Source organism: Sitophilus oryzae, unplaced genomic scaffold (assembly GCF_002938485.1).
Source record: "Sitophilus oryzae breed Bouriz unplaced genomic scaffold, Soryzae_2.0 scaffold_1518_pilon_pilon, whole genome shotgun sequence".
Classification (NCBI taxonomy): Eukaryota; Metazoa; Arthropoda; class Insecta; order Coleoptera; family Curculionidae; genus Sitophilus; species Sitophilus oryzae.
The window spans coordinates 1,034,177-1,051,892 of NW_022146190.1; the positions used below are offsets into that span (position 1 = coordinate 1,034,177).

Genomic DNA, 17,716 nt, shown 5'->3' on the forward strand with positions numbered 1-17,716 from the left:
TTTACAATTAATTGGGAGGTCAAAATTCAACTCATGTGAGGTCAAACTGGTGTTTTACCATTTGAATTATATTATTTTTTTATCCCATTGAGCAACTTTGCATTTTACCCTGTTATTATCCTCCCAAGCTTACCAAGTTTAAATCCCCTGTAGATATACAGGGTGTTTCAAAAAGCACGTGTCATCTCTCGTGGGGAGATTTCTCACGTATAAGATTTATTTTTCATATCAGCATATCATATCAACATTCTGATTTGTTTCGTAGCTACAGGGTGTCAAAGTCTTAATAATCTTTCGATTTACTATAATTTTCTTCCAAGTACAAGAAATTTTGAGTGTAAGAGTTACTATGTGCTACATATTTTAATGCTAAAAAGTGTCGATAAGTTCATCAGGGACGTGCATATGGGTTATCACTGGAATATTTTTCAAAAAAAACATGTGCGCCACTGAATATGTCGACACTTTTTTAGCTTTAAAATATGTAGCATTTATAGTAACTTTTACCTCCAAAATTTCATTCTAAACGCTAAAAGTACTTGGAAGATAATTATAATAAATCGAAAAAATATTAAGTCTTTAACACCCTGTAGCTACGAAACAAAGCATAATCGGACCTATCGTGATATGAAAAATAAATCTTATTTTTACGTGAGGAATCTCCCCACAAGAGATGGCACATGTTTTTTGAAACACCCTGTAGAGATCAGGCACGAAGATAAGCGATTTTCCTACATATCTTTTTACTCCGACATAATTTTACCTATTTAATGAAATATAATTTAACATCGACAACGTTGTACAGCAGGTCAGAACGACATAGGCAATCGTCTCGTGCGCCTCCTGGATGAGCAGAACCTAATCATTCCAATATCGGTGGTTTTTATGCAGGAGGTTACTAATTTAGGACGAGTAGATCTCGTTTATGAGCTATTACTCACAAACGGTTTGTTAGGCGACTTGACGGTAGATGGCAAGAATTGCGTCAAGAGCGCTGAATTCAGGTATTTTAAAACAATCCGCTTGGAAAATTTTCTTGGGTCGGTCAAGTTTGTACTAGAGGAAACTCAAAAATAGATATATGTACCACTATTTTGCACACATTTTGCACAATTTTGCACACCATAAATGATATTTTGCACACTTACCTAGGAGAAACAAGAGCCGTTTTTTAAACGGGGGGCAAACTTGACCGTGTCCCATTTTAAAAAAAAAACATAAGTATGTGAGTTTTGCACATTTATACCAAACCTAGGACAAATCTGTGTGTAAAATCTTTAGTTTCATTAATGTTCTGCAAGGTGCAAGCTATATGTAAATTATCGAAAAAGTGAAATCGAAGTTCCGTACAGTTTTTTCACGTCTCTGAGATCTATCATTTTCGTAATATGACTCATACTTATGTTTTTTTTTTAAATGGGATATTTCACACACAATGGGACAAAAAAAAATACACAAATTTTAAATATTCAAACCCTTATAACTTTTGTCAGGAGAGTGTGCAAAATTCGAAAACAGCTGTGCAAAATTGTGCAAAATTAACCGATTCGTTTGATATAAAAAAAAATTCAATTTCTTTGCTGATGGGAGGAAAATTGCAAATTTTCAAACCCTCATAACTTTAATCAGGATGGTGTGCAAAATTCAAAAACAGGTGTGCAAAATTATCTGATTCGATTGATATAAACAGAATTCAATTTAGTCACAGATGGGGAGTAATTTTAAAATTTTTAACCCTCCATAACTTTCGTCAGGGGGTGTGCAAAATTTAAAAATAGGTGTGCAAAATTAGCCGAATCAATGTACATAGAAATAAATCATTTTCGTAACAGATGGGGGAAAGCGGCCAAGTTTGCCGCCCGTTTAAAAAACCGCTCTGGTTTCTCTGTAAGGTAAGTGTACAAAATATCATTTACGGTGTGCAAAATTGTGCAAAATGTGTGCAAAATAGTGTTATATCTATTTTTGAATTTCCTCTAGTACGGGGGGTAAACTTGACCGACCTATTTATCTTGCTGGTGTTTAATAAATATGTTTTAGAAAAAAAGGAACTGAAGCCTTTGTGAAGAAAAAAGGGGAACTTGCTGTGGAACTTTATACTCAAAGTGTCGCACATGCAGAAAAGAATAGCAAGGAATTGGCATTTGCTTATGGAAACAGATCTGCAGTTCTCTTTGAATGGGGATTATATAAGGAATGTTTGGAGGTAAAAGTAGTTATTTTTTATACAAGACGATAAAATGATATTTTATAGCACTGATTTTATTAGATCATGCGTGAGACAGCTTTGATGCCCTATTAAAGTAGTTTCAAAGCGCTGGTCACATAGCCCGTTTTATAAGTAATTGTATGTACATGTACCGTATGATCTAATAAAAACCGCGTCAACGATGGCTATGAAATGAAGATGGCTGTCATTTTATATGTAAATTTATATGGGAAGTGTCATTAATGTTCATTTCATAGCCATCGCTGACACCGTTTATATTCGATGATACAAAATGATTTCAAAATTTTTTGACACTTATCCCGCTTTTCATTTCAAGTCTTCGTTTAATATATTATTTATGTTTCTAATATACACTCGGATGCAAAAAAAACGCAACGGAGAAAATTTTGGTCAAATTTAAAGTGTTATATTTTTGTTATTTTTAGCCCTATTTTCTTGATTTTTTAGCAAACTGTATATATTTATATCAACTTTGATTCGTAAACTAAGTTTTTTATAAATTTTAGTATTCGGCATATTATACAGGGTTCATCGAGGGGTTGCTTTTTCGCCACTTTAAAACATCTTGTGCAATAATTTCGTGTGTAAATTTTCCTAAAATATAATTTTACGGTTAGAACCATGTCTCCTGAGCATTTTGTTTTTTGGATCATGTCAATATATGCCTTGGTTAATTTTTAAGAGTGAAAGGAACTTGCTACCAACAATTTGCAATTTTTTCAATTATCATTACTTTTTGATGTAATTTTTTGATATGACGAGATGGTTTTGGTGACCATTGTCGTAACGCTATATTCCGCTACGTTGGATACTCTATACGAAATTTAAAAAAAAACGTTAAAGACTAACGATACAGTTTGATACAGTCCTGGTTTTAATAAACATTCATAACGATAACCGAACTAACGATATTAAAGAAAACATCTGTAATAGTCAAGTATACAAACAGAAAAAAATATTATAAAAAATACCCTAATACTTTTTATTACCTCCCTTGGCTGCTACAACTGCCTGTATACATCCGTTCATACTGTCATTGGGGTTGCATATATCATTATTGCGTTATGCTTTCCCATTCTTCTTTAAGAACGAAACGAAGTTCATTTAATGAAGCTGGTACCACTTCGCGACCTCTAAACCTCCTGCCAAGCATTTCCCAAACGCTGAACATGATAGACGGTTCATAGTAGTATATAGTTCAGAATAATCACCAAAGCCGCCTCGTCATATTGAAAAATAATTGTAAAAGTTGCAAATTGTTGGTAGCAAGTTTATTTCGCTCTTAAAATTTAACCAAGGCATGTATTGACATGATCCAAAAAACAAAATGCTCAGGAGACATGGTTCTAACCGTAAAATTATATTTTAGAAAAATTTACACACGAAATTATTGCACAGGGTGCTTTAAAGTTAAGGTAAAAAAACAACCCCTCGTTTAACCCTGTATAATATGCCAAATACTAAAGTTTATAAAACACTGAGTTTACGAATTAAAGTTCATATAATTATATACAAAAAGTTATGAAAATAGAGCTAAAAATAACAAAAATATAACACGCCAAATTTGACCAAAAATTTCTCCATTGCGATTTTTTTGCATCTGAGTGTATATTTATTGATTTTCCTAGGATATAGAGCGTGCAATTCAGAATAATTATCCTAAAGATGTAATTGGGAAACTGGAAAATCGAAAATCTAAAGCCATTGAACTATTGCCATCGCAATTTCCCATTGGATTCTTAACTACACCACCGGAAATCCCAGAGAAAGATCGCAATCCTTTGATTGATTGCGCAACTAATTTAGTGAAAATAGAAAACTCTAATACGGATGGACGCCGGGTTATTGCTTGCAGAGATATAGAACCTGGGGAAATCATTGCTATAGAAGATCCGATATTCAAATATCCTTTAGGTAATATATGTATGACTTACAAGATTGCCACAGTGAATCACTCTTAGACATGTAAATACCGTCTCAAGCCTCTACCTTTACAACAGGGTATGATGAAAAATTGCATTTATTAATTAATATTTCTTTTGTACAGAAATATTAACGTCATTTAGGCTTATTATATCAACCCAAAACTAAAAAAAACAACAGAAAAGACATGTTATCACAAAAAAAAGAGTATGGGCTTGGTACATTCTCCTCCGGTGCTGCCACCATCGAAGAATATCCTAAACAACTCATACATACAAATACAGGGGTTTAAATAGCGAGAAGTAAAAATAAAAAAGTAAATATTTTGATATCTTCAGAAAGTCTAACTTGTATTATAATTTATTATTTCAGTTAAATAAACTTTTTAGATGAGTTCAACTAGGGTAACGAGCATAGTTTTAATCACCGGATTTGCTAGTGGGGCATAATTTTTTAAAGGTACATATAATTATATTTTTAGAAGATGTTCATAAAACATTTAATCACTAGTTGATTAAAAAAAGTATACCATTAATATTGCAAATTATGTTTTATCTAGTAGACATATGTCTATTTAATTTTTTGATTATGTAACGAGCACTTTGTTTACTCATTTTTTTCGTCGAACTGCTTGAATTCATTTTTGCTTTTCATCAAATCGGTGTGAGAAACTATATGAAGCTATAAAATGTTGTTTCGGGAGAATTGAATATCCGAAAAAATTGAGTTATTGAATGTTATTACACCTAACAACGCCCTAATTACGATCTCCTTTACGCGTTAACATTTTTTTCGGCAATTTTATTAACATTAGAAATTGTCAGAACACAACACGACGCCTAGTTCGAATTCTTTTTATTATTTTTTACTACCCGAAACAGCGTTATATTACACAAACCTCGTACCTGAGTGTTTCAATAACTGCACTAGCCAAAAACCAAAATACTTAAATATTATGACAGAACCACGATTTCAATATTGTTTTAATGCGATCAACATGACGGCGCGGCCGGCGGCGTGAACTATATACAGGGTGACCCATCGAAAACGTTCCGCAAGGCATAACGGCCAAGGTAATTTTTTTTTTCGGAAAATTCAAAAACACGTCAATTTTGTTTGTGAGGGGGACAACTTTTGCCCCAAAAATGATTGCAAAATCTTCAACCCTCTATATATATGGGGGTGTCATCCCCCAATTTTTTTCCAATGGGAAGGGGGGTCAAGTGATACCACAATGAAAAGGGCTTTCTATTCTCTATACTTTCCGGCTTCGTTTTTGAAGATCGGTCGAGCCATTGAAAAAATATGAAGGATTGAAATTTGAAAAATTAATTAAACAGTTATCAGAGTAAATGATAAGGATAAATTCCTTCGACCAATTTGCTGTTTTTTTCTTATTATTTTTAGATGTTTACGCATTTTTTCACTTGCCACAAGGTTGAACGATCAGGTGCGGTAGTTGCTAGATAGATGTTCAGTGACTTATGCGTTGAAGTTCTTCTCAATATCGTTAAACTTTTTAATAATTATGGAGTACTCACTTGCAGAAAAAGTAGAAATAATCGAACTTTATTTTAAAAATAATGAATGTGGCAATTGAGTTGCGCAGATATTCAATGAACGCCATCCTGACAAACACCTTTATGGCAAAATTGTTCGCGAGTTAGTAGCAAAATTTCGCGAAACTGGTTCCGTTTTGAATAAAAAGAGGCAGAGGGAAAATCCTGTAGTAAATGAATTGAATTCTTGTGGCAAGTGAAAAAATACGTAAACATCTAGAAATAATAAGAAAAAAACTCAAATTGGTCGAAGGAATTTATCCTTATCATTTACTCTGATAAATGTTTAAATAAACTTTTCAAATTTCAATCCTTCATATTTTTCCAATGACTCTTGCAAATTGTTGGTAGCAAGTTTATTTCGCTCTTAAAATTTAACCAAGGCATGTATTGACATGATCCAAAAAACAAAATGCTCAGGAGACATGGTTCTAACCGTAAAATTATATTTTAGAAAAATTTACACACGAAATTATTGCACAGGGTGCTTTAAAGTTAAGGTAAAAAAACAACCCCTCGTTTAACACTGTATAATATGCCAAATACTAAAGTTTATAAAACACTGAGTTTACGAATTAAAGTTCATATAATTATATATAATTATAATTTGCGCTATCGAAAGATGCGTACAATTTATCTTGGATAGGAACTATCGAAAACAGGAAATTGCCATCCTATCCGATAGTCAAGCAGCACTTAACGCGATCAACTCAGTAACCATCAATTCGAAGTTGGTCAAAGAATGCCTAGAGAAGCTCAACAAATTAGGCAAAGAAAATAAAGTCCTCCTACTCTGGGTGCCTGCTCATCAAGGGATAGAAGGCAATGAACAAGCAAATGATCTAGCTAGAAAAGGAGCGAACACTCCACTAACAGGACCAGAACCGTTCTGTTTTCCAAACGGGAACCAACTGAAAGCGGAACTGAAGAATCTGGAAGACTCCATCCGTAACTTGGACTGGGTGTCCTCCAACGGTCTAAGACACTCGAAAAGTTCCTCAGAACTTATGACCAAGAAAAATCAAAGGTTTTCCTTGATTTAAGTAAAAACATTCTTCGGATTGTCACGGGGTTTCTAACAGGACACTGTCTCCTCAACGAACACCTCAGTAGGCTGAAACTGAGAAACAACGGCGAATGCAGATTTTGTGGGGAAAATGGGGAAACACCAGAACACCTTATCACTGAGTGCGCCGAGACGACGACCATTCGTGCTATGAACCTTGGCACGTCTGATGTCGAGGATGGAGAGCTGGCCTCTGTGGAGCCGTCTCAGATACTGGCTTTTCTTAAAGCCCTGAGACTGTATGATGAGTTATAACTCGTTATAACTCAAGAAAGGGGAACACACAATAGATCTATAAGGTCGCGGTGATTAACTCCCCTTCTAAACATTCTACATTCTACATTCTACATAATTATATACAAAAAGTTATGAAAATAGAGCTAAAAATAACAAAAATATAACACTCCAAATTTCTCTATAGAGAATAGAAAGCTCTTTTCATTGCAGTGCCACTTGACCCCCCTTCCCATTTGAAAAAAGTTGAAGATTTTGCAATCATTTTTGGGACAAAAGTTGTCCCCCTCACAAACAAAATTGACGTGTATTTGGATTTTTTGAAAAAAATAATACCCTGGCCGTTATGCCTTGCGGGACGTTTTCGATGGTCCACCCTGTATTGATAATTTCAGCTTTTTTGCAAAAAAAAATGGTTTCCAACTTCTAGAAGTATTACGCGAAGAATTTCACGAATAGTGTAGATGTCGTTTTAGTCTTATAGAGATTGTTCTATACCGATATTGGCTATAAAGTTATGAACGGTTATTTTAATATTGTATGTATTATACAGGATGAGGCTTAAATAAGTGCAAATATTTTCAGGGCTGGTAGATCTCGATAAAAGAAACTATTTTCTCTTTATCGTTTTTCAAATACGTCCAAAATAACCGAGTTATTTTAATTTGAAAATTAAAAAAAAAATATTTTTTGCTTAAATTTTAGGAATCGCTAAATCTTTTCTGGGTTTTCTTTCTTGTAAATTTAATCTACTACCTATGTTGTCATATCGTCAGTGAAACGTGATAACCTGCTAACTCCATTTTTTACGTTAATAAGCTTTTTTTATACCGTTAGAAAGAGAAAAAAATACTGTATAAATATGGAAAGCAGCTAAATTCTTTACAATTATTACAAAAAAAATGTTATTTTAACTCAATAATATCTGCTAACTCCCAGTGATCTGAAATAGACGCCGAAATGCTGCTATCTCCGTAATTTCCGTTAACGATCACGCTGAAGCAAATACGCGAATTCTTTACTTGTATGTTTCTTTAGTACAGTAAGTCGATCCAGGGTCCGACTAGGTTAGAGGGGCCCAGGTGGATTTTTTTTGCATATTTTTTCGCCTTACGTTTTGGTCAGTTTTTCTCTATTATACAGGGTTGTTCACCACATGCGACACGGAGTATTGTAGCTAAATGATTAGATTTTTACAAATTGTAAATTTTGGGTTCATTGAGGGACTATTAGAGCTACAATTTAAAAATATTTTTACAAGATACAGAGTGTCCCAAATACGTAAAAAATATTATAGTTGTGTTTTTTAAAATGGCACACCCTGTATATTATTCTATTTTTAGATTCTACGATTAAAATAAAGGTAAATTTGATTAAGGTTTATCACATTTAAACCTTACCGTTTTTGAAATATTTTCAATTCTATGAAATTGTAGTAAAAATGTTAAGGCTTCATTTCTCCAAGGGTATCAAAGCTTTTAATACTAAATATTTACTGAAGATTATTTATTGATCAGATATTGTGTTGCAATAACAAAAATTTTACTACCTTATACAGAGTGTCCAAAAATTTATATTAAATAATTACTAGCTTTAAACGGCAATAACTTGTTTAATTTAAATGGAACACCCTATATATTTTACGTGAATCAGATGCATAATGTAATTGTCTATCAAATTGTATTATACCATTTTTTACCTATCTCCTCAAGTTTTCGTAGACAACGCATTTTCTTATAATTTAGACCTCATTTATCACTATACCCATGGAATATTGACATTTTAGATTATTTTTTAAACGTAACAAATTTTCAAAGAATACAGATACTAATATTGTCGATATAGTTCGCTTATTTCATTATAAAATAAAAAAAAAGTTTAAATATGTTTTGTTAGCTACATTAATTATTGACTGTTTACGTTGATTAATAATAATTGCTCCAAATACTAAAAAACTGAATTTTGTCTGTGTATTAGACCACAGTTCTTTAGATTAGTTTCTGATTAGACAGTGTGGTAAAAAGTAACACCTTATAAATTTTATTTAATTTTTTGAAGAATGCTTATTTATAAAAACAGAGACGTTCATTTTCATAACTTATTATTATATTGATTTCTGAGCCAAATCCACATTTATTTAGAATAAATTATTAATTAAAACAATTTAAAAGTATGTAATTAACTAATTTTTGCTCGGAAATAATGGTGGTATACTTAATTAGTATACACTTTTACAAAGTTTTAAATAGTTTTTTGTATACTTAATATCTTTTTTTTGGGCTTGCAGTATTTACCACCTGTACATTTTGTATATATATGTTGTTTTAAAAAAAATCTGAAATGTAAATATCAATATTTCATGGTATAGTCATAAATCAGGTCTAAATTATAAGAAAATGCATTTTCTACGAAAACTTGAAGAGATAAGTAAAAAAAAACGTATAATAAAATGTGATAGACAATTAAATTGTGCATCTGATTCACGAAAAAAATATACAGGATGTTTTATTTAAATTAAACAAGTTATTGCCGTTTAAAGCTAGTAATAATATAATATAAATTTTTGGACACTCTGTATTAGGTAGTAAAATTTTTATTATTGCAACACTATATATGATCAATAAATAATCTTCAGTAAATATTTAGTATTAAAAACTTTGAGACCCTTGGAGAAATGAAGCCTTAAAATTTTTACTGCAATTTAATAAAATTGAAAATATTTAAAGAACGGTAAGGTTTAAGTGCGATAAACCTTAATCAAATTTACCTTTATTTCAATCGTAGAATCCAAAAATAGAATAATATACAGGGTGTTCCATTTAAAAGAATACAACTGTAATATTTTTTACATATTTGGGACACACTGTATCTTGTAAAAATATTTTTAATTTGTAGCTCTAATAGTCCTTCAACGAAACCAAAACTTACCATTTGTAAAAATCTGATCGTTTAGTCACTCCGTGACGTCTGTGGTGAACAACCCTGTATATAGAAATCAGGAAACTACCCGTAATGCAAGGTTAACCAAAATACAATGCAAATATTGTTATTAAAAAAAAAACGTTTTGGGGATAACCTCAGAATATCACGGTCACTTTTTTCTGTTTCATTTCTATTTAAGAATAAATATTGAACTATTAGGGGAGCCCGCGAAGGCTGGGGCCCGGCTGGCAATCGCCAATCTGACTATATGGCCAGTCCGACTCTGCGTCGATCCGTTCTGTAAATACAGGGTATCCGTAAGGGGTAAGGGGAGAAACGAAGTTATTTTAAATGATATTACTTATTTGTGCAAAAATTTCCAAAGTACCTAATCAATTTTATTTTTTTCAACGTTTTTCCGCGTAAATGAGACATAATCTTTATAAAAAATAAAAACTTAGAAGAAAAATAATAAAAAATTAATAAAGTCACGCAACTATTTTAACGACTGCACTGTTTTCCAAGTTCGGCCTGCTACCGTTCTCGTAAAAAAATTAGGCTAAGCATCCTGTCAATAAAAATTCGACTAATTTGCAAGTGGTGTAGGTACTAGATTTCTTCCAGAATATACATCTAGGTATATCCAGGAAAAATCTACCATATCTTCTAAGAACTGTAAGTTTAATTTGTAAATTATTTTCATATTCATTAAGTCCAAAATGGCGCTATTTTAGTTCATTAAAAATGTATTCGTTTTTGGTCTTGTCTATTTTGCTTCCAGACCGACGATATTATAAATATATCATATTTTTTAAATTTAATTAATTATTTCTAAATATGTTTGGGTAATATAAAATTCCATTTTCAAAATTTCAAACAATAAAGGTTGCTATCTCCAGAAATATATTTTTATTTCTGCAAGACGAATATCTGCTATCTCCCTATTGTGTCTCAAAAAAAAAATAAAGTAACACGAAATATTGAGTTTTATTGTTAGCAAAAGCAATTCTTATCTCTTTATCATATTAACGCATGAATATACTTCCTACATGTGTACATATTTTTTTGTACCGTTTTTTTTGCTCTCCAGTAAAATTAGGAATAATGGAGTTAGCATTTATCACATTTCACCGACGATATTTTCAAGAAATTGTTTTTTAATTAAAAACGAAATCAAAAATTCCAAATTTTCAAAGTCTTCTTATCGCGAAAAAAATACCCCTAAACTAGTAGAAATATGCTACCCCTAAAATATTTGCACTTATTTAAGATTCACCCTGTATAACAGAAACCTGTTTATCTACTTACAGAGAAATTGTTTACACATTGTCACCACTGTCTTAAATTGTGTTACAACTTGATACCTTGTGAGAAGTGCACTCAAACATTATACTGCAATGAAAAGTGTTTAGAAGATGCTAAGATGTATCATAAGTATGAGTGTCCTATATTGTTGACTATGAAAGATTATGAAATAAATGATTTGGAACTGATGTCGATGAAAATTGCCCTTGTTGTTAGAGATAAATACGATTGTTTAGATCAGTTAGCTACGACAGACGGAAGTGGTGTATATCGAAGTGACAGGTAACGTTATTTTTTTATTTGTAGCTTGATTCAATTTTATTTCTACTTGACAAAGCTGCGTCTCTTTATCAACTGTTTAAGACGACTACCTTTTTGTAGTAGTAGAATAAGAGTACGTAGATCGCCGAGTAGCGACAGAAACCGTCGGCTCTTTTGATGTGGTGGGACCAAATTTTCTTTCTCTCTCTTTTGACGTGTTTGACAGATGACTACGTATTTAACTGCACAACTTATGAAGTGGTTCTATAAACATGGTATACACTGCTCACAATTTGAAGTGGAATTAGTTATAAAGTTTTATACATATCTTTTTTGTTTTGTTTTATCCTTATTTCTAAATTTGAATGTATAAAATATCTTACTGGTAATAAATAATTAAAAAAACGATTCGTTACCTGAGGTATACTTGAAATAAAGTATATAGAGATATTTGTTAAATGGCAACAGTGGCAACTTCGCTTCTTCGTATGACAGATAACCTACTTATTTCGCGCAGCCGCAAAGAAAATTGAAAACGGAACTGTCGCTACTCGTCGGTTTAGGTACTCTGGTAGAATGTCTGTGAGGAAGTTTAATCACGGAGAACCTTATAAATCTATTGTATCTCCCAGTGGCGGCTCGTGATCCGTGTGACTGGGTAGGCGACAAAATTTTAGTTGCGTCTATTTGCCCCCTCCCCTAATTTACATAATACCCTAGCCCAGTTTGTAAATATATGTTATCTCTGGGTTAAAAACAGCTCAAAAATATTTAGGACAAAACTAGAGCAAAAATAACAGCATTCAACGTAATGACATAATGATTGACATAATGTACAAGTATAGTTTTTATTAATCTATTTTATCTATTATTTTTTTTATCTATTACTATGGAGTCCCTATGGAGTACATCATAGAATTTTATTTCATTTTTATTTATTTACGCAAACTTAAAAATTGGTAGTACTGAGGGAAAGAAGAATTATGTTTTATATATTAAATTGACGAGTCGGTCTCTTAACAAAGAAAAAATATTTATTATTATATCAGATTGTTGAAGAGCTGTGAAAATATCTTTTTAGATTGAAAGTAAGGCAAGTGGCGATAAACGTTTATTTTTCATGGAATCTCTACTATAAATTTGAATGCATTTGAAACATGAAAAATGTCTCTCAACCCAAGTACTTGTAAATGGTGTAGTAACAAACAAAACAAACAATTTGAAAGCCTCTGGAAATATATTTCCAGGATTATTCTCCCGAAATTATTTTATAAACGAAATTATCATATCTATTATTAATACCTGCAATTTATTCATTAATTTATGTTGGCCAATAAAATTTTTTGTTTGTTAAATCACTATTAAATGCGTTGGAAGAAATGTATCAATATAACAAGTTTCTTAAATCAGATGTTAAATGCGTTGGAAATTTTTTATAGGATTCTTTAAATTTCGGATCCGCAAGCGATAAATAAAAATAATTGAGACATGCGAGTAGCTATCTGCAAACCTTATTTCTAAATGTACAACAATGTTATCTAATATTTCATAATATAAAATTCGCAAAGATAGTTGACTTAGCCGCTTTTATTAACATATCGAATTGAAATAGCACAGAGACTTTTCTGTAATATCTTGTTGTATCGTCTTCTTGCACCGAATAAAATAACGCGCTTTTTTATTTCGGATTCTTTTATTTCTGTGGTGTGTTCTAAATACAACCCGTTATATAATTTTTAATAATCTCGGACAAGCCCGAAAAATGTTTCCAATTTGCTTTAAACGTTTTTTGAATTTTCATATAAACGTTTTAAATGCTACGTATAATGAATCATATGAAATATCCCCTTAACGAAATGTGATATATCTCCTTATGAATATTCCTATTCCTATTCCTTCGGGAATATTTCCTTCATTTCTAAGCCTACCTACCGAGCCTCCACGACTTCATGCGAAGGCGACCGGAGATTTCGCCTAAGCCCCGTACGATACAACTCCGACTTACGTGTCGCATCGCTACCGCACGATGAGTTAGACAGAGACAGAAGACTGCCGTACGTCGTGCATTGACTCTGCTAGTAGGCGATGTAGAAATCGCCAAACAAAGGCACGCCAACGGTCAAAATTATTTTGTTTTCTAACGCAGCGGTACAGTCAGCGTACGCCAGCGATAGTGAATATGTTAATATACAAGACCACAAATATTAAAATAATATTGATTATTAAAACACACTTCCGTGTATTCACAGTATTTTTATGCATGGGCAACATTAATAGTAAATAATGTAATGTAGTAAGTCGCTTAAATTCTGCGAAAATCTTAGGGTAGGCGCCGCCTACCTTGCCTACCCTGACGAGCCGCCACTGGTATCTCCCTTTCTTGAGTTATAACTTATCATACAGTCCCATGGCCCTGACAAAAGTCATTATCTGAGATTGTTTTACAGCGGGTAGTTCTCCATCTCCGGTATCAGTCGTACCAAAGTTTAGGGCACGAATGGTTGTCGTCTCTGCGCACTCAGAGATGATGTGTTCTGGTGTTTTCCCATTCTCCCCACGCCGAATCTGCATGCGCCGTTTTTTTCTCTTAGCTTCAATGCCTCTATGTTTGTTTTACTTGTTAAAATACAAAGTATGGATTTAGAATAACTATGTCTGTATATTGTTTACCTATACAAGGTGCTACAAATTCGAGGTACGAGCATTGTTATCTCGGAAACCGTAATAGATACGAAGATGTTTAAATTAGGGAAAAGTTGCGCCATGGGATGTTCACCAAGATTTCATCAAAAAAGTTTTGAAATTTCAAGGATTGCTGAGTTTTTTTGGAAAAGACGATTTTTTTGAAAATCAATTTTATTTTTTCCTGTCGTTAATTTTTAGAAAATCAAAAAACTAATTACACATTCTCATAGCCAGGGATTTTCATCAAGATGCCATTAAAAAAGTTTTAAAAATTTCAAGGATTGCTGAGTTTTTTGGAAAAGACGATTTTATTGAAAATCAATTTAATTTTTTCCTGTCGTTACTTTTTAGAAAATCAAAAAACTAATTACACATTCTCATAGCCACTTTATTAGGGCTATCTCATAGTATTTTTAGATTTTTAAATTAGCTAATAATTTGTGAGATACTGAGCCCAACTTAATTTTTTTAAATACGGACCTGCATTTTTTATTTCAGGTTTCGAAAGAACTCGGTCTCCTGAGTACAATGATATGCCACAATTTTTTTAAAATTATTTAATCTGATTATATTCATCGCAACAATATTGATCAGCGCTAATTAACGTTAAATAAGGAAAATCGAGCCAATTGAAAGATTCAAATAATATCCAGGGCAGCAATTTAAAGATATTATTTTTAATTTTTTTATTGTGAATTTGAAATTCTCAGTGTACGATCTAATAATATGCGTAAAATTACTCGTGGTTATTATAAATAAATCAACTTCTACAAACAAGAGTTTCTAATACTTTACATGTTCGAAAGGGTTACCACCCTCCCTATTGCAGAAATTTATTTTTCGTTCAATTTTATTTATAGCTCTTTGAAGATATATATCTTCTTATACTTCCGAATTTTGTACTTTTTATTGTAAATGTTGAAATGTGTTGATTTCACTTTACTATTATTTATACTTATATTTACATTATTTTTATTATTTTATTGCATTTGATTTTCCGTATTCAATACCCCACGTCATTGTTAAGTTTGAAAGCTTATCAATATTGTAACGAAGAGTAGATTAAATATTTAAAAAACAGAGCCGGACTTGAAATTAGTTTAAATAAATTGTGTTGAAATGTCAAAAAAAAATTAAGTGTGGCAAATCATTGTACTTAGGAGATAGAGTTCTTTGAAAACCTGAAATAAAAAATGCAGGTCCGTATTTAAAAAAAAATAAGTTGGCCTCTGTATCTCACAAATTATCAGCTAATTTGGAAATCTAAAAATACTATCAGATAGTCCTAATAAAGTGGCTACGAGAATGTGCAATTAGTTTTTTGATTTTCTAAAGGAAAAAAGAAAATTGATTTTCAAAAAAATCCGTTTTTTCCAAAAAACTCAGCAATCCTTGAAATTTTAAAAACTTTTTTAATGGCATCTTGATGAACATCCTTTAAAGCACATCCTTGCTCCAATTTAACAATGTTCATATCTCTTACGGTTACCGAGATACCAATGCTCGTTTATTACCCCGAATTTGTAGCACCCTGTATAGGTATACCGTGTGGTGCATCTGAACACGGGACATAGGAAATCACATGTATAAATTTTGGAAAGATCAACATCAGTTCCTCACGAGCGCGGAAAAGCGAAATTCCGCCTAAATTTCTTACGCGTCAATTTGTTCCATACTGATAACTGCGAATATTCGATTTCTATGATTTTGCGTCATCGCAAATAAGTTAAAATATTTTTAACTTTTTGGCGATTTATTTTTGCGGGAAAAGGATAAGAAATGCATGTTAATAGTAATGTAATGTAATGTAATTGCATGTAAATCTATTATCTTAGCCTTAAATAAATTAGAATAAAATAAACTATGTTAAAAACTTTCATGTATATTACTGAAATGAAGATAATATATCTAAGCTAAATGTAATATATTACAGTTGTAGTAAAATGAATAACTAATTGTCAAAAATCCAGATCCAACCCCGATGAAACATTTTTTTGAAACGTCTACTTATGCGGTTTGAAATTTTGATGCAAAATCCGGCAATACCGCTCAGAAGAAATGTACCCACCCATACCCACCCAACTTTTTTCTCTTTTTAATACATTTGATTTGCCATTAAGCTGCCTACATCACTGTCTTACACGTTAGAATCCTATACACAGAGTTGACCTGTCCCAATCGGTATATAATATAATATAAATAATTTTTTACTTTGGTCTAGAATTTTGTTTCATTTGGAATAGTCATTTAAAAGTTATTTGTGTACAAAAAAAATACCTTCAAATCAGTAAAATTTATAATATGGCCCAGAGAAAACAACAATTATTAAAATACCAGCAAAAATGTGATTGTCATTTGCTGTCCTCCATTCGCGAATTTCAGGTTCCAGAGCTTTACGCCCTGGGCTACTCAGAGCGGTTCTGAAAGGAGCTGTGCGCAATAGCCTGGTGCCTCCATATGGCGCGGAACAGTTCTGAACTTTATGACTCAATTAAATGGAGTGAGAGTATCGTGTTCTTGAAAAGTTCAGGAGTGCAACTTTGTTCATGTTTCAAAGCGATAGCAAAGTAATTTTGTAGCTTGAGGCACTATGTTCAGTAGCAACATCTATATTCTGATTTCTCGATTTGTGGCGAGGCGACAGTCTAGACCGTGTCGGACACGTGTGCAAGAGTGTGATAGTGATACCATATTTCGCAGCATTTGAGCGACAATAGTTTTGCAATGAACATAGTACCGATCTGGCTTTGACATCGCTTCTAAACGATCGGTTGCTAACTTGAACAAAGTTGCACCTCTGAGCTGCACAACTGCGTGAATTGAGGACAGTAATTGTCAAATTCGATGTCACATTTTGTTTACAAAAATTTGAAGGACTTGGGTACAACAGAGTAATCAGTGTAAAACTCTTTGTGTAAAATAATTATGAATTTTGCTACTTCTGAACAAATTGCAATAGTTAAACCACATTTTACTATAAATAGTGTTCCCGCTGTGATAAAATCATATTTTTACTGGTATTTTAATTGTAGCATTCTCTGGGCCGTATTATAAATTTTTAGTAATTTGAAGGTAAATTTTTGCAAATAACTTTTAGATGCATATTCCAAATAAAACGAAATTCTAGACGACAGTACAACTTTCACGCCTCTTCAAAAAAGTCTAATGCAATTTTTGCATAAAATCATCTGGGGAGATATTTGACTTTATCAAAATTTACATGGTATTTCCCGCCTTCCGATTAGGGAATGCAGTCCCGCAAATGCGGGATCCCTTTGAGATTCCTTTCCTTTAATAGATTCTTTCTGGCGTATGTGCGTAAGTGAATAAAAGCGTTTAACTAGTACTTGTGGACAATTTCGTCAAATAAACTGCCGGACATAATTATCGGGAGAAGCAAAATTTTAGGGTTAATTTAAAGTTGAATATCTCTTGATACTAAAAAAGATTTTGGGATACGGTTTGGACCAGGTTTTAGATGCCTCTATTGTGATTAAGATACTATGTGGTTTTCGAAAATATATTTAGCGA

General features: G+C 32.3%; 1 protein-coding gene across 5 annotated transcripts in view; it reads left to right on the forward strand.

Annotated features, from left to right (window-relative positions):
- Positions 1-17,716, forward strand: part of LOC115878569 (SET and MYND domain-containing protein 4) — a 34,727-nt gene that overhangs the window by 8,977 nt on the left and 8,034 nt on the right. For 2 of the 5 annotated variants that reach the window (XM_030895095.1, XM_030895096.1), the window contains 4 exons: positions 806-1,004; positions 2,041-2,206; positions 3,859-4,144; positions 11,245-11,521. In XM_030895095.1, the coding sequence (XP_030750955.1) occupies positions 806-1,004; positions 2,041-2,206; positions 3,859-4,144; positions 11,245-11,521 (928 nt within the window). Of the gene's footprint in view, positions 1-805; positions 1,005-1,708; positions 1,893-2,040; positions 2,207-3,858; positions 4,145-11,244; positions 11,522-17,716 lie in introns of those variants that run through there. The other 3 variants (XM_030895097.1, XM_030895098.1, XM_030895099.1) reach the window with 2 other exon arrangements.